The 25,083-nt window shown below is 42.8% G+C and overlaps 1 protein-coding gene across 1 annotated transcript in view; it reads right to left on the bottom strand.

Moving 5' to 3' along the window:
* Nucleotides 1–9,174, bottom strand: part of GTF2F2 (general transcription factor IIF subunit 2) — an 84,256-nt gene extending 75,082 nt beyond the window's left edge. The window contains exons 1-4 of the mRNA XM_085059537.1: nucleotides 9,007–9,174; nucleotides 2,207–2,280; nucleotides 1,691–1,709; nucleotides 715–859 (exon numbers count right to left, since the gene is read on the bottom strand). Coding sequence (XP_084915663.1) covers nucleotides 715–859; nucleotides 1,691–1,709; nucleotides 2,207–2,280; nucleotides 9,007–9,072 — 304 coding nt within the window. The 5' untranslated portion in view covers nucleotides 9,073–9,174. The remainder of the gene's footprint in view (nucleotides 1–714; nucleotides 860–1,690; nucleotides 1,710–2,206; nucleotides 2,281–9,006) is intronic.
* Between the last annotated feature and the right edge of the window lie 15,909 nt (nucleotides 9,175–25,083).

Here is a 25,083-nt window from a genome sequence, read left to right as displayed (position 1 = left end):
TGATTGTACTGTCAGTATCAACTTACACACAACAGCAAAAGATTTTAGCCATTTTGCATGTACATCACTTTCAGGAAAACTCACCAACTGCATGTGATGCCTGCTAATCTGAAGCAAAAACAATTTTGACAGGATCTCTGCTTATTCAGTGCTTCATTTCAATCATTTTTCATGTCACTAACTGTCCTTTGATCCCAGTTAATACAATAACTTCTACTCAGTAGATCCATGGTCCTTGAATAGCTTTTTCTAGTTGCTAAGATATGTAAAATTTTTAATTGATTAAATAAAAAAAAGACAGAGGAAAAACCAGCATTCTTATAAAACTATAATCACAGCAGAGACAAATTCAAAGAGAAAAAAACAAGTACTAGTTCATACAAAAAATACCTGGGAACACAAAACCATCTTTTTTCAGTGAAAACTCTAAAGGAGAATGTACACAATGTACTGCACCCTGTATTGCACTCCACGTTCTCTCTGTTCTCTTCAGCAGACCCAGAGCTGAAATGTACATGATAACCCTGGAGGACTTAAATCAGTTGCTCAATCACCCAAAGAAAGCAGAGAGACACAAAAAAATTACAACACTGTTAGCTATGCAGAAAACAACAAAATAGGCAAATCTTGACTTCTGAGTCTTCTGTCATTTACAGCATTGAGTTTACTGAAATTAGACACATTGGAATCATAACAACTTAAATTCTAACTTACCTACTGAAGTTTCTGTGAACACTGTTAAGGTCTGTCCTCCCACACTCTGCAGATGAAATGGATGTTCCCTTGGTGCACTGACTGAAGCAGGCTTTCCTCCAATATCATTGATGCTCGCAAGCTCTTCATTCAAAGTAAATGACACCTAAGAGTCACAATTGCCACAGTGTCACTAAACAGACTCAATTACACTGTTTCACTAGTTATGCGGAAACAAAAAGAGAGAAAACACAAATAGTATAGCACATTTCTATTTCAAAAATAAAGAGTGATATAAGAGTCCTTCCACATCGACCTCTTGTCGAAATACAGAATTCAAAGTTTTCATCTACTTAATAAAATTTTGAACTTAAAAAAAATTGTAACTTACTTCCTCTTGAAGTCAGAGAACAATTTGCTTTTACTTATTAAAATATAAGGTCTAATAGGTTTTCAGCCATTACTCCGTGTGAGTGCTTAAAAATGTTTCACACAGCCAGCTGAGTTCCAGAAAAAGTACTGAAGCACCACAACAAATGTTATTAGCCTGGGACTCCTGAATTCCATACAGCCCAGAATCCTTTGCCATGTTCACACTGTATGCTCAGTACAGAAGCTAAGGAAGGGGGCACTGGATAACCAGAATGCCTAGACAAAGGCCACAGGCAGGAACTCAAAGAGGGATACTTCAGACCAGCACTGCGTGCTTTTCCTGTGCACCCTCCTTAGCCTTTTGTACTAACACATCTCAAAATGTTTGAGGAGAAGGTCACTACCCTGGCTGCTGCTTTCAGATGGGTAAACAAAGTGAGGGAACAGAGAGACTTCATGCAAGTCCCACAGGCATCTATGGGCAGAGCTACCAACAGAATACTTTCCTCCCAATTCTGTGGTACAATGCCTCATTAGAGGTATAACAAAAAAGATGCTACATTAGAAACCAGCATGTTCTAAACAATTTTTAGAATTCAAAACATAAACTTCAGCAATTACTTACTTCTGTTCTTCCTTGATTCCTGAAAAAGAAAACATATAACATTTAATAAATCTATAAATATTTTTAAAATATTTCACAAAGCTTCCATAATCTAATTCCTCAAGGTTAGCTTTCCTGATAAAAAAGCAAATTCAAATTCTAGTTTTGCTATTCATCTTCACTCCTGAGCTGCTCAATTTTTTGTTATGCTGATCTCAAGAATAAATGGGGAAAGTCAGATGTGAGAACCGAAGCAGAAAAATAACACATGCAAATAAAAGAAAATTCTGCAGTTAGGTTTCCTTAAAGCTAGGAAATCAAACATCATGTAAAGGGACAGAACGACTCCTGGGTATAATTTTGTACAATTTACATTCCTAATCACTACACAAGCAAATACTGTTCATGTACCAGAGAAATATGCACACTGTTGGCAAGAAACTGGATTATGTCTTACAACAGGTGCAACATATTCTTATTTTACTGCAGGTAACTTATTCTAAGAAATGCAACCATTAAGTACAGAAAAAGGCTTACTTGACAATCCTTAGTTTTCCCACTTCACCTCTTCCTGAAGCTTTACTCCACTGTTGTGATAAGTATTTGGGGACCTAAGAAAAGACAACAGATTTCAAGAAAAACAGATTTTAAAATTCTATGCAAATTGCGTATGTGTATATATACTAGGAATGCTTTTACCCTGACCACTTCAGAAAGTATGAGTTAATCATAGACAATAAAGAGCCATAGATGGTTTTGGTGGGAATGGGGCCTTAATGGTCATCTAGTTCAAAACCCCTAGAATGAGCAAGGACATCTGCAACTAGACTGGGCTGCTCAGAGCTCCATCCAACCTGACCATGAATGCTTCCAGGGATGGCACATCCACAACTTCTCTAGACAACCTGTGCCAGTGCCTCACCTCTCATCTATCAGCACCCCCAAGTCCTTTTCCTCAGAGCTGCTCTCAGTTCCTTCTTCCCTCCCCTTGCACTAATACTGGAGGATGCCTGAATCCAGGTGCAGGACCCTTTGCTTGGCCTTACTGAACTTTATGAGGATCATGCAAGCCCACTTCTTGAGCTGTTATATACATATACATACACATACACATACATACACACATACATAACTGTATACATACATTTATGTATATATATTCTGTTAGGGAGAGCAAAAAGAATAATGTAGCACAAAAATAACACCGACGTAGAGTCTCAAATGAGAGAAGTATCTTAAAATAACTTGAATCTCAAGTACTACTATCCAATCACGAAAGGCAGAAAAATATTAGCATCATATTCTTAAACCAAGGAGTCTCAATATTTTATCAGGTAAAACTATACTTTTAAATATTGATTAGAAATTATAATCTCTCTCCAGGAAAAAAAATAGCCAACTAATCACAGTGATGAGAATTTAGGCAATTACAACTCAGTAATTGCTGGGAAGAAAGGCTTAAACTTTGGGAACCTCAGACACACCACACAGCAGATCACAGCCTACTGCCACCAGATGTTCACTCCTCCAACACCAGAACCAGCCTAGACAAATCTGCCCCCCATCACTCATTCCCAGCTCTTCACTGCACTGGGCACAGTCTGTGCAGCTGGTCAGTATATAGGAAGAGCAGAGTGATCCAGGTAGGAGGTATGGGTGACTTCCATGTTTTAGCTGTACTGATTTTGGGTTTAGCAGGTGGAACAACCAAAGCAGCTCCCCAACCCATTTTCCTGAACAGCTGCACAAAGCTGTGGTTAGTCCAGGAACAGGAATCCTGCATAACATGAGGATTCACAGCTACTGCAGTGATGTTAACTCACCTACACACAAATTCCTTCAGTTCCAAAGGTTGTGGTATCTCTACCATCAGGTGACCTGGGCTCAAAATGGACAATAAAGGCCCCTGGGAAGCAGCACACTCTTCAGAACTTTATAGCCATGTACTTTACTGGCACAGCAAAGTTTTCCTGGCTCACACAGTCCATAGCTACTGACAACATCTGTGCCCACATACAAAAATGGTGTAAGGCGCAGCCAGTAAGGAAGAGAATTGCACTAAGCTATGCCTGGGGCATTTTCTGTTTCAAGCAGCAAAGGAGCACTTTAAAGCTTGATTTTGGTCTTGCATAGAGTAAAACTAAGCCAAGCTGAGGAGAAGAAGAGCCTGTTTCAAGAACTCGCTGGCAAAGAGCAATCTCCTAACGTCCTAAAGCTCAAATTAAATTAATACTAACTTTGCATTTACCTTCTCTTCAAGAACTCCAGAAGATATCTTGGAACTGGTGATTAGTTTGCACTTACCTTTAGACTCACAGCACCCCATGAAGTATATGTGGAATAACTACAAAATCCAGATGTACTCCAACTGCTCAGACAAACTAAATGGCAGTCCAAGTTCCCATAAAGCTCCCTTTTGGTCAAAAATACCACAAAGGCACAACAGAAAGCTATGAACTGCCACAATCTATTGATATGTATTTTTTCAGTTTTCAAAGTGGTAACTTGCTATAGCAGATTCCATGCCAGATCAGATAGTTTTCTTTCTAAAGTCAAGATAAATGCTATGACGTGCTCCAGCTGACTCAACAGAAATATTATTATGTGCTTGGTCCTAATCTGTATTTATACTGCCAGCTAATAAGGTAGATGCACATTCAGTATGAGAGGACAAAGAGTGAAGTGCTCTCATGGTGTTAAAATCACTGACTTGCTATATAATACATTCAGACTGAGAATTTAGTCAGATTAAGAGGTTGCAGATCAATCATACTCCTTTCAGCTGCATGGGAAAGTCTCAAAGAGTGCATTTAATCATCTTTCTGCTGGCCTACCTGCAGTCAAGGGCTATGCAGAGAAAGACAAAGGGTTATGAAGGGCTGTGATCAAAGGATTACTTCCAGCTATCCATAGGTACTTCAGATAAAACCAGGTGCTACTCACAAAACCACATGCTAACGACGTAAACAATCAGGAAATATTAAATAAAGTCTTAAATGCTGTAGACATCTTATTTTGCACCTTTCTTTTAACTTTAGCATAGTAAAAGATTAACTTATGGAAAAGTCAGTTTTCAAAGTCTTAACACTCCTTGAAAGAACACACAAAAAACAAGAGCAACCTGTTTTTACAGGGCAGAATTTTCAAAGATTCCATGGCAGGATTTTGAAAAATACATACCCACAGGAAGAGTGACCTGTGGACAGAGTGCCTGCCAGACTGAAAGGCTACTGAAAGCACCCTTTCAAGACAAGTGGCCTTTATTCTGGGATTGGTAGGTAAGAACACTCTCCTCTCCAAAAAAGAAAAAATACAATTTGATCACTAGAACAAATCTGACGTACTAAGGAGCATCACTTCAAGACCTCTTCCCACTGCTGTTCTCCTCTTGCTACTCACATCACCACACAGCCCAGGCTGCAGCACACAAGGCACCCTGCAGGCAGTGTATGACATGAGAGCCCCTGCTCCACTCATCTTCCAGCTTGGGCACAGCTTCCTACCCACCTTTAGAAGGAAACACACAGGTAGCTCCCATCTGCAACAAACTACTTCCACTTTTCTGAAAGAAATTAGATTAGCTCTTTCTCTATATAGCAATCCATATGCAGTGCATACAACAGAAACTAAGGCTGATGTCAGGTTCTATGTTTTAATTTTCCTTTGAACATAAAGAATATAGAACAATGCAGCAGATTACACAAAAAAACCTGACCAACACACAAGGAACAAGAAATTCTAATGGCTAACACTAAGTTGGCCTCACTTTACCACAAGTACATAACCAAAAGTTCTTACTACCTCTCTACCTTCGCCTTCACTGAAAACACAGAAATAAAAATCCAGGTGCTTTCTGGACTTGTACTAAAGCAACTCACTCTCTTTATGGTACCTCCTTTTACTGCTCATGCTTCTAAAATACTCATCACTACATTTTTTTATTACCTGTTAAGTAGTCTCCCTGGAATACTTCCTGAGCTAGAACAATACATGCTAAAAGGAAATCAAATAAGCCAGGTTTTTTGTTCCATCAGAACTGAATGCTCTCTCCCTCAAAGGAAGGATAAATTCAGCCTAGTTATCCAAGCTGGTGAAGATAAAAAGTACAGGCACTATGCACTGTCTTGCCTCTGAGTGTGTTGGAAGTCCTACTAATAGGAGCAGTTGTTTCCAAGTTCAAGTCTTAAGGAAATCAGAGGATAAAATCCTGTATATCCCATGTTATGGTCTATCAGTGTCAGCATATTTTCAAAATTGTTTTATAATCATTAATATACAATAAGACACAAGTTCAGAACACGTGCATGAAGCATTACATTAATATTTCCTTTCTGTCCTGTTTTCTCATTAAACAGAGTGGCACCAATGGTAAGCACACATGTGCCTGAAAATTCCTTACTTCAGGAAACACCAAACTGTATCAGACCAAAGTACAAGCAAGTTCAGTGCCCTGTCTCCAAACATAGCCAACAGCAGTTACTCCAAGAAGAATGTGAGAACAAAGGAAGAAAATAGATTCCCCAGCATGCTCTTCTAATTTCTAGGATGTTTTTGCAGACATGGGGTATGGCAGCATAATAATTTTTAATCTCTCAATTCAATTTTCTTGCTTGGATTTGACTAATGGTGTTTGAGCTTCTGCAACGTTTTGACATTCGCAACTTCTTCCTGCAAGAAGTTCCATAATGTAACTACATATTGTGCAAAATGGTACCTGCTTTGCTTGCTCTGAGCCCCATCAATGAATTAATCTGACACACCTCTAATTATTGTATTTGAACTGACTCTTCCCTATTCACCTTTGCCTATTCACTTCTTCCTTATCCACCTATGACATTACTCATTGCTTCAAATCTTTACAAGACTTCCAAATTATTCCTCTTGCCAGCCTAAAAGGTAATAATGTATTTAGGAGTTCTCTCCACAGCCATCATTCCTTGCTGCCAAGACCATCCCTGCTGTTCTCTGTACTGTTTTCAGGTCCACTGTACACCTTCCACAGCAGGGGGGAAGAGACCACAGCTACACAGAGCATTCTGGATAGAGGCAACATGATGGTACAATAATATTTTCTCTTTTGTTTTCTGTATCTTTTGTAATCATGTGCAATATTGACTCTGCTCATTTGACATGACATTCTTATAGAGTTATCCCCATGTACTGAAAAAACCAATCCTCCTGACTGACAACAACCAGAAGAAGCCCAATTGCTGTGTACATATAATTAGGATAGTTTTTCTCTATGCATGCCAGACTAGATCTTTCAACTCTTAATTTCATCTGCCTTTTTATTATCCTGTCACTCAGGATGTTGTGATCTACTTCTGTATCTTTCTGCTGTCAGCATTCATTGATAGTACCCTGGATGAGTGTGGCAGGACGACCCCCCTCCCCCTTATCTCTCTCCCTGATTGCTGGCCGGAGATCGATAGCTGAGATTAAGTTGATAGCTTAATCCGGGCTATCGAATACTGGTGCCTGGAAGCCAAGGTGAGACACTGAGAGAATGTGAAGAATTTTTGAGTGACCGCAAATCCACACTCTTTTCCCTATAAAAAACACCATGGAACCTCAGAAAGGTAGAAGCTTTCTACATGGACACTGGAGCGTGAAGCAAAATCTTCTCCCCTGGGCTTGGACACAGGCTCTGTGGTTACTTCCCGAGGGATTGGGTGAGGATGCTGCTACATCCCCAGCTCCAGAAATTGGATTTGGTAAGACCATTGGTTTCCTAAATTGTATTCTTCTTTGCTAGCTATAATAATATTAACAGGTACCTTTTTCATTTTTAGCGCTACATTGTTTTAATCTCCGTATTTTGGGCAACATATATATATGTTTGTTTTAGCTATGAATAGCTTTTCATATTTTGTGTAGTAAAAAATTGTCTAGTTCTTTGTTCCGTTCTCGCCTGTGTCTAATAAACCATAATCTATTTTACATTAGACATAAATTGGCTGTCTTTATAGGGACTTGTGAGTGAGACTGGGCTTTGAGGTGCTGGTCACTCTGAGCAGGTTTGGTCATTAGTTGTCATAGGCCTAGGCAACTGGTAAAATCTATACACACTCTGTCTCCACTCGTGACAATGAGCTACCACAATTAGAGAACTGCACACAGTTCATCATAGTTTTGTGGCACCAGACACTCAGGTGGCAGTACAGAACAGGAAGCCAGATGCAGTGACCTGCCCACCAAAAATTCTGCACAACAAAGCAAGTCTGAAATCTCCAAAGATTTTAAGGGTCACAGTAAGAAGTTTTGGTGGTTGAAGTATGATGGTATTACAACCCCCTCACGACCCAAGACTAGTACTTGGGTGCCACCCTCTCCCCACAGGTTCTTTCAAGTCGATGGTCTGAACCTATTCAGAGGAAGGGGAGGAAGCACCTGCTTCTCCCAAGACGGAATAAATACAGGTCTAGAAAAACAGCACACCTAGAGGGGACTCGAGGTGGGCAGGGCATATGCTCCCCCGTTGACTTCGAGTCCTCTCTTTTTGAAACAATGCTTGCTGTTGACAGCAGAAGCAGCCAAAATGTCTTGATAGCAAAACAGTCACTTCAGTGAACAGTGCAGTGCCAGCCTAGTTAGTGGTGCTACCAGAACTGGAGTGTGTTCCTGCACCAAACAGGTCTGATCTGACACCCTTGCTCCTTTTCACAGCCCCTCCTCTACAGCTGTATTTCTCCAGCACCAAAGGGAGCTGTAATAACAAGACACTGGCATTCACTTTCCTTGTTGGATTTGGAGTGTTTTTTAATCAGGATGTGAATCTGGGCACACTCAAATCTTTTCCCAACTCTCAAAGTTTTTGGGAAACGAAAGTTATACTGCCGTGTTTGTTGCTCGTCACAAACCATTAGCAAGGAGAAGAAGGAGATGTTTTACTGTGAGGATGGTGAGACATCGGCACAGGCTGCCCAGGGAGGTTGAGGATACCCCATCCCTGGAAACGCTCAAAGCCAGCCTGGCTAAGGCCTTGAGCAGCCTGGGCTAGAGGCAGATGTCCCTGCCCATCGCAAGGGGGGCTGGGACTAGATCATCTTTAAGGTTCATTCCAGCCCCTCAACATTCTGATTGTACGACAGCTTCCCAACTTTCCCTGCGGTGTCTCCTTCACTCAGCAGGTATCCGGGCCCAGTACCGCCCTGTTCCCGAGAAGGGGAGCAGTCACAGTGGCTGTGTGGGGCCACAGGGCGAGCCTGACGCGAGCAACCCCGGCCTCTCGGCGCCCACTCCCGGCACGGCACGGCACGGCGGGGCGGGGACGAGCGGAGGGGCCCGGCTGCTACAGGCCGCGCCGGGCCGGGCCCGCGGGCGCGGCGGCTCCTCACCTTCACCAGCCACATGCCCGTGTTCTGCTTGGCGCCGGTGAGGTCCAGCTCGCCCTTGTCGCTCATGGCGGGCAGCGGCCGGGCCGGGCCGGGCGGCGGACGGGGCGAGCAGGCGGCGAGCGCGGCAGCGGAGCACTCCCGGCTCACGGCGGCCCGCGAGGGACAAACCTCCTCCGCCCGCACTGCACGCCGGGGCGGGCCCTCGCTCCTCGGGGCCGCGGGTTCGGGTCCCCGCCCCGGCGGGGCCTTGGGAAGGGGCGGGCCTCGGTGGCAGCCGCGGGGAGTTCCGGTGTCGCAGCATACCCCGGGTTCGAACGCACCCCTAGGGACCATCGAGTGCAGCTTCTGACACTGCACAGGACATCCCTAAGAGTCACACCATGTGTCTGAGAGCATTGGGAAAATCCTTCTTGAGCTCTGTCAGGCTGGTGCTGTGACCACTTCATGGGGAGCCTGTTCAGTGCCCAACCACCCACTGATGGAAGAACCTTTTCCTGATATCCAACCTAAACCTCCCTGACACAACCTCAGGCCACTCCCTCGGATCCTGTCACTGTCACCCCAGAGAACAGATCAGTCCCTGCCTCTCCCCCTCCTGAGGAAACTGTAACTGCAATGAGGTCTCCCCATAGTGTCCTCCAGGCTAAACAGAGCAAGTGACCTCAGCCACTCCTCATACAGCTTCCCCTCAAGGCCCTTCACCATCCTCATGGTCCTTCAACACACTCTCCAATAGCCCAATGTCTTTTTTATATTGTGGCACCCAAAACTGCACACAGGACTCAAGGTGAGGCAGCACCAACACAGAGCAGAGCAGAAAGTTATTCACTCCTTGTACGAGAAGAGTTATCCCAGCATGCTGAATAAAGACAGCAGCAAGCAAATGATCTAGGGGAACTGGAGGAGCAGGCTGGAGAGAGGAGGCTCTGCCATGACTGTGCTCTTCTGTGTGGGAGGGAAATGGTGGGTAGAGGAGCAGGTCCCAGGAAAGGGATCAGAGCATCACCATGTGCCCAAAGGCCATGAAAGTGAGGAATACACAGCTGGGGAATCATTTACTGGGAATAAAAAGTAAAGCATTGAGCTTAGTTTTCCAGAAAGGGAATTCATGATGAAGTATTGGAATAGGCTGTCCAAATAGAGGATGGCATCTCAGACACTAAAAATGTCCTATGTCAGGAGAAAGAAAGTGCCTGCCCATCCTACTTTGAGATGGGGGTATTTGGCTTCGAAAAATCTAAGACCTTATTTTATGACTGTCCCTATCCCTGGGGAAATTTTCCCCCTTTGCAGTTTAAACTTGTTATTTGTCTTCTACACATTGTGGGCACAAGAAAGACATGGACGTGCTGGAGACACTGGCACAGGTTGTACAGAAATGTTGTGGATGCCCCAACTCTGGCAGTGTTCAACACAGGTTGGATGTGGCTCTGAGCAACCTGGCCTAGTAGGACATGTCCCTGTTCATGGCAGGAGTGTTGGAATTAGATGATCTTTAAGGCCCCTTCCAATCCAAACCACGCTATGATTCTCTGATTCTATTACATGGAAAGCATTTTATTATCTTCCTCTCTGCAATTTTATTTTATCCTTTTACTGAGATGTATCCCTTTGATTCTCCTCCACTTATACTAAATAACTTCAGTTTGTTCAATTTTCTAGACCTCTGGTTATCTGTTGCTTTCTAAATTCCCCCCAGTACAAGTTTACATCCTCTTTGAAGTCTGGGTGGTCAACAGTGAGGGTCTTACTCCATCTGAGACTGTACCAGCAGCAAGCAGAGGGTTTTTTCTGGTACAGTATGCAAGAAATTGCTCATCTGGCTCGCAGAAAACAATCTCAGTATTACATCTCAGATATGATCGTTTGCCTTTCTAATTATAGGCAAGCATCTAGGTAACCAGGGAAGACAATGCTTTTATGCATATCTGAAGCAATAACAGCTAACATTGAACTATTCTGATTATGATTAATTACATTTAAAAATTACTTTTGTTTTGACATTGGAACTATGTTTGTCTGCAGAACTCAGCTGGGAGAGTGGACAGATCTTACATTGTTAGTCAACTTCCACTGAAAATTCAGTTTTCTTTAAGGCAACATTTCACAGATACACCAGGGTCATCTCCTCAAATGCTAATAAAAATGGAAGTGGATGCATCTCAAGAGTTGTAAGACCATCCACATTTTCTGGGACTTTGCCACCCCCAAATATTGTAGGTATAAGACCCTTTGGTTTTGTTCACCTGGAAAAAGGGTGGATCTACACAGACAAACACCATCACTTTACAGTCTGCTTTGGATCCTGCTCATACAATCATAGAATAGTTTGGGTTGAAAGGGACCTTAAAGACCATGTAGTTCCAAACCCCCTGCCCTAGGCAGGGACATCTTCCCTTAGACCAGGTTGCTCAGAGTTCCATCCAACATGACCTTGAACACTGCCAGGCATAAGACATCCACAGCTTCTCGGGACAATTTGTTCCAATGTCTCACTACCCTCATTTAAAAACATTTCTTTCTGATGTCCAATCTAAACCTACCCTCTTTAAGTTCAAAAACATAGTCCCTTCACTACAGGTCCTGGGTAAAAAGTGTCTCTCCAAGTGTCTTGTAAGCCCTTTTAACATACTGAAAGGCCACAATAAGGCCTCCCTGAGGCTTTTGCTTCTCCAGGCTGAACACCCCCAAATCTCTCAGCCTATCTTCACAGGAGAGGTGCTCCCAGCCCTCTGACCATTTTAGCTTCTCTTCTCTGGACCCACTCCAACTGGTCTGTGTCTGCCTTGTGCTGGGAACCGCAGGGCTGGATCCCCTACTCTAACAGGGTCCTCTGATAATCACCTAGGATAATCACTGAATTAACAGCAAAGTTGTCCCTCTGCCACTGCTCCCAGCTCAGTTTGTGTACTCAGATCACACCCGCCACCACATTTAAAAAAAAAAAGCACTGGAATGGATATTTCTAACAGGGGTGACATTTGCAGAAAAGTAGCATCGCGGGGGTTCAGATGAGCCTGTACTCCAGCAGATGGGCCATGGAAGGAGAGGAGCTCCACTTGCAACGAACCCTGCAGCAGACAACAGGAGCATGGCTGATCACTTCAGGACTCCTTAGAGAGGGAATCCATGAGGAGTCATCACTCATATTCCAGGCATAAATGACGATAGCAAAAACCTCTGTAAAAGCCTGACAATTGGGGTGGCTCAGCTGGCAACCCAGAGAGGAAGGCGGCCAAGCAGAGATCTCTCCTGGCTTCCTCCAGGCAGCCTTTCCATACCTGTTTCCATGGAAACTGAATTTAAAGGGACAACAAGCAAGAAAAAGAGTGCATTTTTATTAATTCCTCATTTAAAATCTCAACCTTCTGTTTGCCAGGGACACATTCAGTGCCATGGAGGAGGATCCAGGGCCAGCTTCTGAGCTGCTGAGCTGCAGAGTTGTGTGTTAGTCACCCATTTTCTTCTTGCTTGCTTGGAAACAGATGTATCTGACAAGAGAGGTGACCAAATTCAGACTTGCACAGCCTTTCTCTCTTTATTTTCCCCTTGTCCAACTAGGTGAGATGAAAAGTTGGCAGCATCAGCAGCAGCCACACAAAATTTCTCTTCATCCGTTTTAGGAATTGGCTAATCACTGTGGCCTAATGGTGCTGGGTGAAAACCAGTGCAGCAGAAGATGCAAAAGGCTTGATGCTGTCCTGTTGAAGCTGATGGGAGCTTTTCCATTGGGAACTCATGTGGTTTCCTCAAAGCCCAGCAAGAACTAGGGAAGATGTTCTCTTGGGAGCTGGTGGTCTCAAAGATGTCAGTAATGGACACTATCAGAGAGGTTTCCATGTGCTGGAGGAGCTGAGTGCTGCCCATGTCTGGACGGTCCCTGAGTTCAGCTGTGTACACAGGAGCTCTTCTGGGCCTCCATAGGGTCAAACGATTTGGCTCTGGATCTAGAGCTGAGATCTGCTGCAAGGCACAGGGGGAAACTCCTGCAGAAGTTGACTTTGATTTGGGAGCACTGAGGCAGGAAGACTATTCCACCAAAAGCTAATGCTCTAACTTACTTCATTCCTGTCAGCCAATGTCCTCATTAACAAATTAAGGTGAGCCAGCAAAGAACTCATGGACTCACAAGGGTGCAAGAATTAAATCTCAAAACTACCATTAATGCTTGATCTGCTTGAGTAAGAGGAAGGCAAACTTTTGCCATCTTCAATTGTGGAGCATCATTATCTTGCTTGTGGTGCAGTTGGTCTGTGTAAGCTGGAAAAAAAGAGAAATAATCTACAAAGAAGAAAATAACATCTGGACAGAGCGTGATAATTTCTTTTGGAATAAGAGAAAAGAAATTCTGTGTAACTTATTCCCACAAGAGGACCTAGGCCATCAAGCTGCATATCTATTTCCTGAGGCAGGAAAGGATTCTCAGTGTGTCTTTTTAAAGCGAAAGTATATGTTGGAGCCTTTGTGTTTTCAAACTGGTTTTGAGCAACATGTTAATAACAGACTTGTTTACTCCAAGCTGTTCTGTGGCAGAGAGTGGGAAAACATTGAGTTCAGGACTGAGCTCCTATTTCAGTGCAATCCTAGGCAGTATGAAATCTTCAACGTGGCACTTCTGCCATTAAACACAACACAAAACCCCAATTCTGCACAGAGGGCCGCCTTCATTAATTAATTAATGATTTTTAATTCTTTCGATATGTTTACAGCCACAAATTTTACTGTATGCTATGTATTGGAGAAAACTCAGTTTTCAGGGTAGTGGCAATGCACCTCTGCTTACAGTTCCAATCCATACCTTGATTTCCATCACATTAACAGTGTGCAGTAAGTTTGACTGTAGGCACCCTGGACTCTTGCTTGTTAGGATTTTTACTGTATCAGGGAAATGGGGGAGGGGAAAGAGGGAATTGAAAGATGCAGCTGCAAATTATTTTTTTATAGGAAGAAAACACTTGTCAGAGAATTTCAGAGATACTTGGTTTGAACCTAATTTGAAATAATTTCTTTTAAAATGACCATAAAATTGGCATTATCCTTTTAACTCAAGGTACTTTTTGTGCTACTCAGACATAAAAATGTATTATCTAGCTTTTTTCATCAGTGTCTCTCAAGAAAAACCTTTAAGCATGCAACATTTTCAGTCTAATAATAGTACAATGGTTAATATGATCTCTCAGCAACTTGTTGCTTTCTGAAGTGCCTTTTCATTGCAGGTATATAGAAAATGATCCATAGAACTGAATGTTATCTGTTCTCCTGCACTCCTTTACATTTTTTCTGATCCTTTTCTCTGGTGATGTACTACCTCAGCACAAAAGGTCAGCAGCATCTACAGTCACTCATGTCCTGGACTTTCCACTAATGAGTTGGTGAAGAGCAAGGCATTTTCTGTTCAGCTACTAAAAAAATTGTTTTCAATGGATTTATTTCCCTTGTGTTATAATAAAACAAACTTAATTCTGTGCTACTGATATTCCCATTATTTTGTAGGTATAGACAATGCACAGTAGCCAAGGTATGTTTTTAATGCATAAATTATCTCCTAATGAACTATTGTTTTGCAGAGGGAGCTTTCCAAGGAGACTAGGACAAGGCTGTGTGACTAAACTGAGCAAAAACAACATTAGTGACCAGATGAACAAATCTGTGTGGCTCCTAAAGAAAAACAGAACACTTCTCTTGGGAAGCCTGCCAGCCTGAAGCACAGGCAGGTGTATATAATTTTGGGATTGTGTGTACATATAAATGCAACAAAGGCATTTAATTTGTGGGTGTCACTGCTTCAGAAGCTATCACTCTGGGACACTTCAATGCCACATATGTGAGTGCTGTCATTAAAGCAAAAGAGCCACCTGCATTTACATCCAGCCTCGTGTCCCACCCTTGCACCTGGTTGCAGCTCAGCCTCAGCAGCACCTCACAACAACTCTCGATGAGATAATTAACTGGAGACATCAGATGTGTCTGCTTCATTACTGCTGTGTGCTGCCTGCAGGTTCCCTCCAAAGCTTTTCCACCTAATGGCCTTTGCTGACAGCTCTCTTTTTTCCCTATGCGCCAATTGTTGGCACTTCTCTAAAATAGTGCTAATGATCTAATAAATAGGATTATGCAATAGTGGTTTGTCTCCTTGCAGCATAGGTTAACAATGCTTTTACAGACCAGAACAAAATACATTCTCTGTGCCACAAAGAACAGCTTTCCCACTAAATTGAAATGAATAAACTGCAATGAGTAGAAAGTATTACAGACCTACAACTGGATCACATTTTACTGGATTTCTATTGATGGATAAGGTTAAATAAGGTCTGAAATTCTGCCTTCTAGTTAATTATTATGGCTTAAATATGAAAAAAAAAGAACAGAAATGACATTTCAGTCAGTGGGAGGAAAATAAGTAGAAAGGGAACTGAGGGAAACAGAAAATAAAATCAGTGAGGTTAAGAAGATCCAATGAGAATGTGGGTGTCAAATGGTTTGAGAAGGGCAGAGACCACAGCTAGCCATGATGGCCTCATGTTGCTTTGTTTTATCTTCCACCAAATGACACATGGAAGTAGGGAAAGAAATACCATGATTCTGGGATTATTTGTTATTGTCAGAGGCTATTTCTTGCTAGAATATTCTTGATAGAATATTTCTTGCTGAAAACTGCAGACTTATCACTGAGAACAATTTCTTCTGGAGACTGAGCATTTGGCAGCAGCAGCCCCCAAATCAGCACTTGCAGATTGCAGGATATGTCCACCTCTGTCCTGAAGCTCACCTCTTGTTTCACATGCACTTGTAATTTCTGGAGTCCTGACAGGATCCATATATTTCATATACTCTTGAGAGTGAGTCACTGAAGCTTTTTCTAACAAAGCTGAATGCTAACTTCTTTCTTAAAGTTACCAGAACAAAAAGACTTAAATAACAATAGGAAAATTCTGACTGCCTGAGATTTCCTTTCAGAGCCTGCAATATTTTCACAAGTGTCGTAAACGTCATCTTGTTACTTCTCCCTGCCCTTACAGCTCACAGGATCTTTCCTCCTTTTACCCTCTGGCTTAGAGTGGCTCTCATTGCTGTTCTGTGAATTCAAGCTCTTGGGCCTCATTTTATCATGAACTTAGTTGCTCCCCTTTTTAATATGCATAGTTGTCCTCAATTAACAACCTTTCTGGTTGTTACAGCTTTTCCAAGGCCTTACTGTCACATTATTTTTCTTATCCATACACCGTTTCTGTTTGTGCAGCACCAGTGCTACCCCAAACACATGTAATGTTATCCTTTTAGTTTGTTATTATCAGAGCATTTGCCTAATCTGCCCTTCCTTAGTCTGAGGCCCACAGCTCCTCAGCAGTGTCTTGCTTTTCTGCACAGCTCTTCAAGAAAGTGCTCCCCTTCTGCCTGCCTTGCCTTGCCCTGTGGATCTGGTTCAGGCCTGCACAACATGTTACCTAGTTATTTCTCAGAGAACAAAAGGAACATAAGCCTTACACGAATACCCCAATATGAGCCACAACATGTTTCCCACCTTCAATATCTCTGCCTCTAATTTACTGATTTTCTGCTGTAGATTCGCTATCATTGCTGATTCTGACTCAGCCATCTCACAAAAAAACCACCAAAGAACAACTCTGGCCACAGCTGAGCTTCTCACTCATCTTGCTGTCCCTGCTGTGCATCACCAGCACCTCTCATGGCCCTGGCTACCACTGAAGATCTGAACCCTTTGATCAGGAGTGGAGACAGCAATGACTTGAAGCCAGCCATAGGCTTTGTCCTGATTTGCTGGCATGTTATACTAGGCAATAACAACTCCGTAATAGCCTGATGGTTAAATTACCTGAACTCTCTTTGTTCACATGGAGAATTTCTGAATGAGAAGGTATCATTCTAACAATGCTAGGAATCACAAAGTCTGATTTCTCTTCCACTTGGATCTCATTTGACTGACTTTGAATCCTGCCTTTAGCTCAGACAGGCTTCTTTCTCATCATTAATCTTAAAAATCAATACTGTGTTAACAGCTGTTGACTGTACATGGTGTTATAATACTTTTCAACCTGTAAAGGGTTGAAACTTGAAAATATGTAAGAATTTTCTTACCATGTGGAGAGCCGAGTAGCAGACCTGAGATTAAATTTCTGTGTCTTGTTTTCCTTGCCCTTTTGTTCTGATCTCAGTGACATATCAACCATGCTTCTGCTGAAGAAAATCTAGACATAAGAAGTCACTTGTGCCTGCCAGCTCATCATGAGTTTTCCAGGCATACAGAATACTTTACAGAAAGAAACTCATTGCTATATTAGAAAGGAGAACAACACGGCATTGAGATGACTGCTCAATAAAACTCAGCTTTAGAAAATCAAGGCAGGTCATCTGAAGTGTCTTTGTCCCTTGATGAGTTGTGAGTTTGGCATGACATCCACTTTGAGCACTTGTGGTCAAATCATTTTCCCTCTTGTAAAAAACACTGTTGATTGAACCACAGTTATGGTTTTGATGAGGGACTTTGAACTGGCCTGCTGGGGTAGCAGGCAGTTTCGCATCAGGAGCAGCAAATGTACAAAGACTGGGTAGCAATTTCCTTTGGGCACGATATGTACTCAGCTGACATGGCTGTGCAGAACAAAAGGCCTGGATGTGAAACCATCCGTTGCCTCTGCTGAGTGGCAGTGCAAATTACTTCTGGCAACCATTAAGAGGTGCTTCAGTCAAGCACCCCTAACCGTGCAGCTCTTCACTAGCAAATTTGCTGGTATTTTGAAAACATTGTAATACTTTACTAGCTTCAGAAATCCTTGACAATCTGTCAAAGATAAGAGTCAGTGTCTAAGTCTCCACACTAGTATTTACTCCTCTAACCTGCTAGAGAAAGTGCCAGATATTTATCTTCCTCTTGGGAAATGTGAAGTCTCTGGCCGCTAATAACATCTTTTTAATGTATTTAGAGCGATTGTCCATTCTGATCCTCTCCAGTAATGTCATTTCTGTAAACTGCTTTTGAGAGTGCCATGAGAGTGCTGGCTGGTAGCAGATTTCCACTCTTCCGCTGTTATTAGTCTGTACTTGTAAACGGTGACCCAAAATAGAAATGTGATTGTTGTTTGAAGAGCTACTATTTGCTATGAAGAAGATGGCTCTACAAGTAGGGACAGATCCCACAGCCTCTGCTGAAGTGAGTCATCTCCCTGCACACAAGAGGTGCTGTCAAGTTCAATAAGCCTGTCTGTGCAAGGCTCGAGGATCAGACTCATCGGCCTCCTGTCATCCGTGGCATGAGGACAAGGATGTGGATGGCTTTTGCATGGCTGATCCTCTGCATATTTGTGCATGTGTTTGTGAATCTACTCTGAGTGGGTAAGAGTATGTGAGGGGAAAATGCAAAAAAGGTGAAAATCAACAGAAAATTACAAGGCATCTTCCCCCACCTAAATAGAGTCCACCAGAGTTAATATGCTGGTGTGCTGAAGTACTGTGTTGTGTATAAAATTGCTTCCTTGAAAGAGTCAATGAATTGCAAAGTCAAGTAGCCAAACATTAAATTAAGCCAAAATTTAGGCTGCTCACACTCCATTATTGTACTTCTATGTTTCTGCATTATAACAGAGCTTTGAATGTCATGACTGTATAGCATTTAGCTTGTTTTTCTATGGGAAGGAGGTCCTTGGGGTCATGCTGTTGGTGTAGCTGTGTCTGCTTGACAGTGGTTCTCTCCCTAGCTTTTGAAACCATCCACCAGTTTCAACTAAAGCTTAAAGATACTATACTGACATAAATATATGGAAATTAGGACACACCATCCTTCTCATGCAGTAAGTTGACAGTGAATGTACAAACCCCTGGGGGAGAGCAGTGCAGGTGGCTGTCTGGAGGGACACTGGCCATGGTCAGGAGCAAACACAAGCAGCAATTGGTAAGCAGTGATGGGGATAGCAGCCTGGATGGAGTGCCTAAGCCTGAACCTGTCTTCTCAGGATTGAGGAAGACCATTACCTCTGTGTGCTACAGATGGGCAACTGAGGCTCAGTGAAAGGGCAGCTCAGATGCTGCTTCCCTTATGGAGAGTAGCTTCCTGAAGGAGAGCAGAGGTGTTTCTTCCAGGCAGGGGCTGAAGAACTAAATGGGAGTCTGAGCTTTACAGGGTCTTGTGGCCATGGATCAACATTGCTTCTCAAAGGTGAACACCTATTTTAAACTAGTACTCAAACCTCACTGTGTTGTGTGGAACAGAATTTCAGATCTTCTGTGAAGCATGTCATAGTGTCACACCTCTATTTTTCAGAAACCAGACCCAGTCACATGCTACACCTCCTACTTGCAGACTGTGAAGCCTTTCAGCATGCCAGTATATTGTAAGAGCCACAGGTTTAAAGGTTAAACTTTTATGTAGGTGTAATAGCTTTTCTGAAGCCAGCTAATAAAGCTGAAGAAAGCAGATGAGTTTTGGGGCATATGCACTCCTCAGGAAAGATGAGGTGAATTTCAAACCTAACTGCATCTCAGGAGCAATTGTTCTGGGTTTAATTAGACCTGCGTCTGAGCTAGACATCTGACAGCACCCATGGAATATAAAGACAATATTGGTGGTTATATCCTAGGGGGAGAAGAGATGCAGGTAATTTGTGGAATAATAGTACCATGATGTAGAGCACTGGGAGACTGATAATTGGGAAAGGTGCAGAGAGGAGGATGATAATGTGTTCTAAAACATTAGTATTCAGGAAAATGATGAGATACAATTCCCAGATTTACCTCACAAAGATATTGTAGGATTTTCTTTGAGAATCTGGGCTGGAAGATCAGAAATAGAACAACTCCACTGTAAGAAATGTTGCCTGTTGGAAGCACTTCATCCCAGCTGACTCATTTGAAGATTGTATCTTTTGACAGGCTGAGAAAGAAGCTTTCTTTTGCCTTTACAAAGTTGTGCCTAGTGCATTTCAAACTCCCAAGCATTTGGCAGATCTTCACTGTCTCATATTAGCTGTTAAACCAAGAATTCCTCCTGGTGAAGAGTTTTTTCTATGACTTTGTAACCAAGACTACTCAACTCCTAATTGAGGAGGCAAGCAGTCAAAATAGGATGATGCCTCAGCTGCCTGTGTCATCTCACTTGCTGTTGATATTTGGAGGATGGTCAGGATTCCTGCTTTTTCTGTGTGTTTAAATCCAAATGTGAGGTTACAAGTTCACTTGTCTTTGTCCTGGGAGGTATCAGTTTGTTGGGCAGCGCCCATCTCTGAGTGCTAGAGAAAATCACCACCAACTGGTGGGTGACCAGGCAACTCCTCCCGCACTCAGTTTTCCAGGACCCTGGTGAGCAGGGTTTGACAAACATGTATGGGACAGAAATTTCACTGGTTGCCTCAGCTGATGGTGATATATCATTTCATCCCAGAAATGGACAAGGCAAAGTGGATCTCTCCACATCCTTCAAGAGAGCAGGCCACAAGATTCCTACAGGCCAGCTCAGCCACACAGACGGAGAAGTCTGATCCTGTGGGGTAGACAGATTCCCTGCTCACAGATTCATTCATCCTGGCATTGCTACAGCCCCTGGATAGGGAAGCAGACCTCAGCCAGCCTCGTTGCCTGGGTACAGCATTGCCAGAGCAGGTCTCAGGGAGCTGCTTGTCAGGCACCAACACATTTCTTTTCAGCATTTGTGACCTGAGAGGCTCAAATGCTTGTAGTTGGGGGTATATTCGGTTAAAAAAAAAAAGTCCTTATGCTAGCAAGAGTCCCCATTTTGCCTCTCCCAAATTTAAGTCCATTTTTCAAACCAGAGCTTTTTACCACACAGTGTTAGGAACTCTTCAATATTGGCAGTGCTGGAGTTTGCGTTCTGAAATACCTTTAAAAAGTCACATTAATGTGACATTTTTTGTCACAGAATCTTGTGGGTGAATCAGAACTGACACCTGGAGTAGATAATGCCAGCTTCCAGGAAAGCTGCAATTACCTGGAATGGAGGGCCTCCTGCTGCCAAGTTTTTCATGTTTGCATGCAGTATCACTGCAGTTCCCCTTCTGGCTCCTGCCAGGCACTTGTTCCTGCTACGGTATCAATACTGAACGGAAACTTCCTCAAGGATATCCCCCCATAACCCTCAGCATTGCAGTGCTGGTCTTGTGCTGGATTCTTCCTTAACAGCTCAGCCTGGCACTTGTGTCCCTCTTCAAAACTAGCTTTGTGGACAATAATGCACACATCAGAAAATTGGAGTGTTGCACTCAGTACATGACTGAGCACATCCTCTCACTACTCTTACTCTCTCATGCCGGATTTGAAGAGGCAATTAAAACCCAGTGGCTTTTGTCACAGGGGGTGCAGAGGTGACTAGCACCTGACCTGTGTGACTCCCTACATGAAGTGCTACTTGGTTCTGTGGCAGCAGCCCAGCTCTCTCATGATTGCCACAGAGATGAAGTCTGAGAAGCCTTCATTCCTTTATTTCCCTAGAGGATCCCAGGCAACAGCCAAGCCTAGCTGATGCTGATGCCAGCTGGAGAGCTCATGGATCCTCTCAAGTAAGCACACAGGGAAGGTCAGATGTGTGTGGTGTGGGCATCAAAGAGCTGTGCATTGGTGAGGTCCCTGGGCTCTGGAGTCATGACTCCAGTTGGAAAGCCACCTATGGTAATTTTGAATCAGCTGACTTCCATCTGGCAGCAAGTCATGAAGGTTCAGCTGCAGTTGATGAATTCCTTGTTCCTGGCACTTTGCCTCAGTGGGCTGATGTGGAAGGGTGGAAGGTGAGAAGCCACAAGCAGAGCAGCTGGGGTAACACATGGCATTTTGTGTGCATTTTGTTTTCCACATCAGACCCATTATTTGTATTCTGCTCACATGAAGATAAAGGCAGAGCCTCACCTGGATGGCAGAAGATGGAAGTTACCTTGGAAACAGCAGGAACACCTTGATAGCTTCTAGACAGCTTCTCCCTGGCTACAGGCTTTGAACACATCAGCAGCCAGCTGGTCTCCTTTTCCTGAAGCTGCTGTTTTCCATCTTGCCTTTGCTCCCTGGATAGGAACCAACCACTATGATTTACCATCCCCTGGTGCTCTGGGGCACCAGACATGGAGCAGCACTGCACTGGGAAGCAGCAGTGGGCTTGGCTGAACAGAAAAAAGTGAATTTCAAGCAGTGGAAAGGTTCATTACTGTTCCGTGGCTTCAGTGTCAATGGTGTGTGAGGCCCTGCAGAGCAGACACATCACCTTCTTGTGGGTCATGGAGAAACACCTAGAGGTATTTACCAGAAGATGATGGATATAAGACACATTGAGGGACATGGTGGAAAAAGCATTTTTAGGGATTGTCTACAACTTGTTTTGGGATGTTTTTCAGGGGCTGAGGGAACATACAAGACTTAGTTCAGGATGTTGGTGGATGGATTAAAAGAGGGAACATAAAAGACTTAGTTCAGGATGTTGGTGGATGGATTAAAAGTGGGGAAAGAAAGGAATTGAAGTGGATTGGAAAGGAACAAGAGTGGGGAAAAGAGTATAAAAAGGGCAGGTCAGTGTGCTTGGCTGCGCCCTGCCTGCACTTGATCATTCCAATCTGTTCTGTATTCTCATTAAAACCTATTTTTATCTGGTTTGAACCAGAGTGTTCTTGCTGGTCTGAGTGGGTGTGTGTGAGCACAGCAAAGATGATGCTGGACTGGAGCAGCTTCAGCAGAAGAGGGCTGAGTGGTGCAGCTGCAGCAGGGCTGCGAACTGGGAGCTTGCATGGCCAGGTACCAGCGAGGCTCTGTGAGAGAGACAGGCAGGTAAGGACAGAGAGATGTAATTTGCCCCCGGTTGTCAAACACCTGGCCAGCTGTTACATGTGCAAGGACAATTGGCTACAGGTCTGTGAAATGAAGCAATGTTAAGCAGCCAAAAGCCTGGGCCACTTCTTCCCCACACCCCCCGCCCTGCCCCCCTTCTCTAAATCTGTTTATAAAAATTGTTTTTGAATATTTATGTTTGGAATAATTATTTGGAAGAAGTCACAGCTGCATCTGCTCCTGCTGAAGTGACAGTTTGTGCTGCTGTCTCCTAGAGACCTTAAATTTTCACTCTGAAAAGAAAGAGCTTATTTTTTAAAACTAAGGCTTGATTTCCATGCTGATTCAAAATGGGTGTAATTTCAAAGAGCAATGGGACTTATTACTGGTTTAAGAACCAATGTAAGAAAACAGATGAAGAGAACCAGTGGCTGTTGCAGTGACAGCAACTTTGGGAGGACCCAGAAGTGGCTGTCATGAAGAAAACAGCTCTGCATGGGTAATGCCTCAGCCTTCATGTCATGTTTGAAAAGAAGAGAAATGCCACATTTGTGTGAGATACTGTTGAGGGTCACCACTTCTCATTCATCTGCCAGAGCTGGAAGCATCAGGAAGATGCATTTCAGAGGTGCACAACAACAGGGACCCACAATTTTCCTCAGGTAGAAAGACATCATCTTTGTTTGGGAGCACATGAGAAAAATCTAAAGATGTTGTCTGAAAGGCACTGCATAACTTGGGTTTTTTTCCTCTCAGCATACAAACCACTGCACACAATTCATAAGGACAGGAAATCCCATGCACATGTTTTATTTGAGAATTAGGTAATTATGCAATTAAATGCACTGTATGTAAGTGGGGTGGCAGAAGTTGAGGATGCATGCACAGGAAGTTTTCACAGATTCTGATTTTTAATGCTATATTACTCTTAAATCAACATGTGAGTTGTAATTGGTTGGACAGAAATAACAACAAATTTACATTTCAGAAAAAAAAAACCAACAAGTCCCCAAGCTCAATTAGCTCTGGACCCTCAGAGTCTTCTGGAGCATTTTAAATCTTCTTTTACGTGGAAAACCCCCTTTCCCATTGGACAGAAATATATCAATATTTCATCTCAACCTTTCCTTCTGGAAGAAAGCTATTTCAACAATGCCACTTTGGTGCTACCAACATGATGCCATCAAAGCCCTAAATAAAACACATTTCTATTGCTGTTGATTATTTGGGAAATGCAGTTCATCCAGAAAAGCCAACATGCACAGGGCATCCACCAATATCCATTCTGCAACAGGAAAAGCAAAAAATAACTCCACAACTAGGTGCTTACATTAGAAGAGCATAGAGATTTTATCCAGGTATTACTGTATCATATTCTAACAAAATTTTCCAGCTCAGACATCATGGTAGCTCAATACATTTGTCCTGAAGACACATACAAAACAATCAGTAAGTCTTCTTGAAATGTCTTTATTGCTTTTAATTGTTCCTTGGTAACTGCAAACTCAACGATTGTCTTTTGTTTTTTTCTCTTTCTTTTTTGTTATTAACATATAACATTCCTTAAAATTCCTTTTAAACACCCAATGTATCATATGCCTACCAAAAAAGCCTTTTTATCAGCTATACTATGAAATACACGCCTATTTAACGTTTCAGAAGGAGGGGGACCCTAGTCTTGAGCAGGAATGTTCAACACCGGTATAAAGGATGTCTATGCCAGCACAAATCAAAGGCAAGCACGCTAAAATCTCGGCTGGTAGACTTTCCACATCCAGGAAAACCTCCCTGACATTTTTTTTTTTACAAAACAGGATTTCTTGATGTGCCTGGAGTCAATATGCTGTGACACAGGCTGGCACTGCAGAATAGCAATAGCATACATTAAATCTGTTTTGGGAGCTCGTTACCAGAAACACTGCATAGTAATTATGGTGAAGATTCTCTGTGAAATAGATTCTGGCTTTCCAAATGAGATTCTGAAAAAATCACCTCCTAACATTTCAGCAGAAACGCATCCAAATTGTAGATGTGTCATCTTTTACCATTAAATCTTACAGAGCTTGTAATTTACTCAGTTATTGCTTGTTCTAATGGCTATCTGAGGGAATGTTTTGGCATGAGTAAGAGATGACTTTTTGTATCACTTCAGTTCAAAGTTTCATGCGATTTACACAAAGTCATGAAAACCTTAACTTGAACTCTCAACAATTCCACTTCTCCCACCTCAAGTTCATGACACTGACATTATTGAGTCTTTAAGAAGCTGCCTCAGAGTGCAGGAAAAACAAGACTCAAAACTAA

This window comes from Lichenostomus cassidix, chromosome 1, assembly GCF_008360975.1.
Source record: "Lichenostomus cassidix isolate B80296 chromosome 1, HeHo_3.0, whole genome shotgun sequence".
Lineage (NCBI taxonomy): Eukaryota > Metazoa > Chordata > Aves > Passeriformes > Meliphagidae > Lichenostomus > Lichenostomus cassidix.
This window is presented reverse-complemented; position numbering and strand designations above follow the sequence as displayed.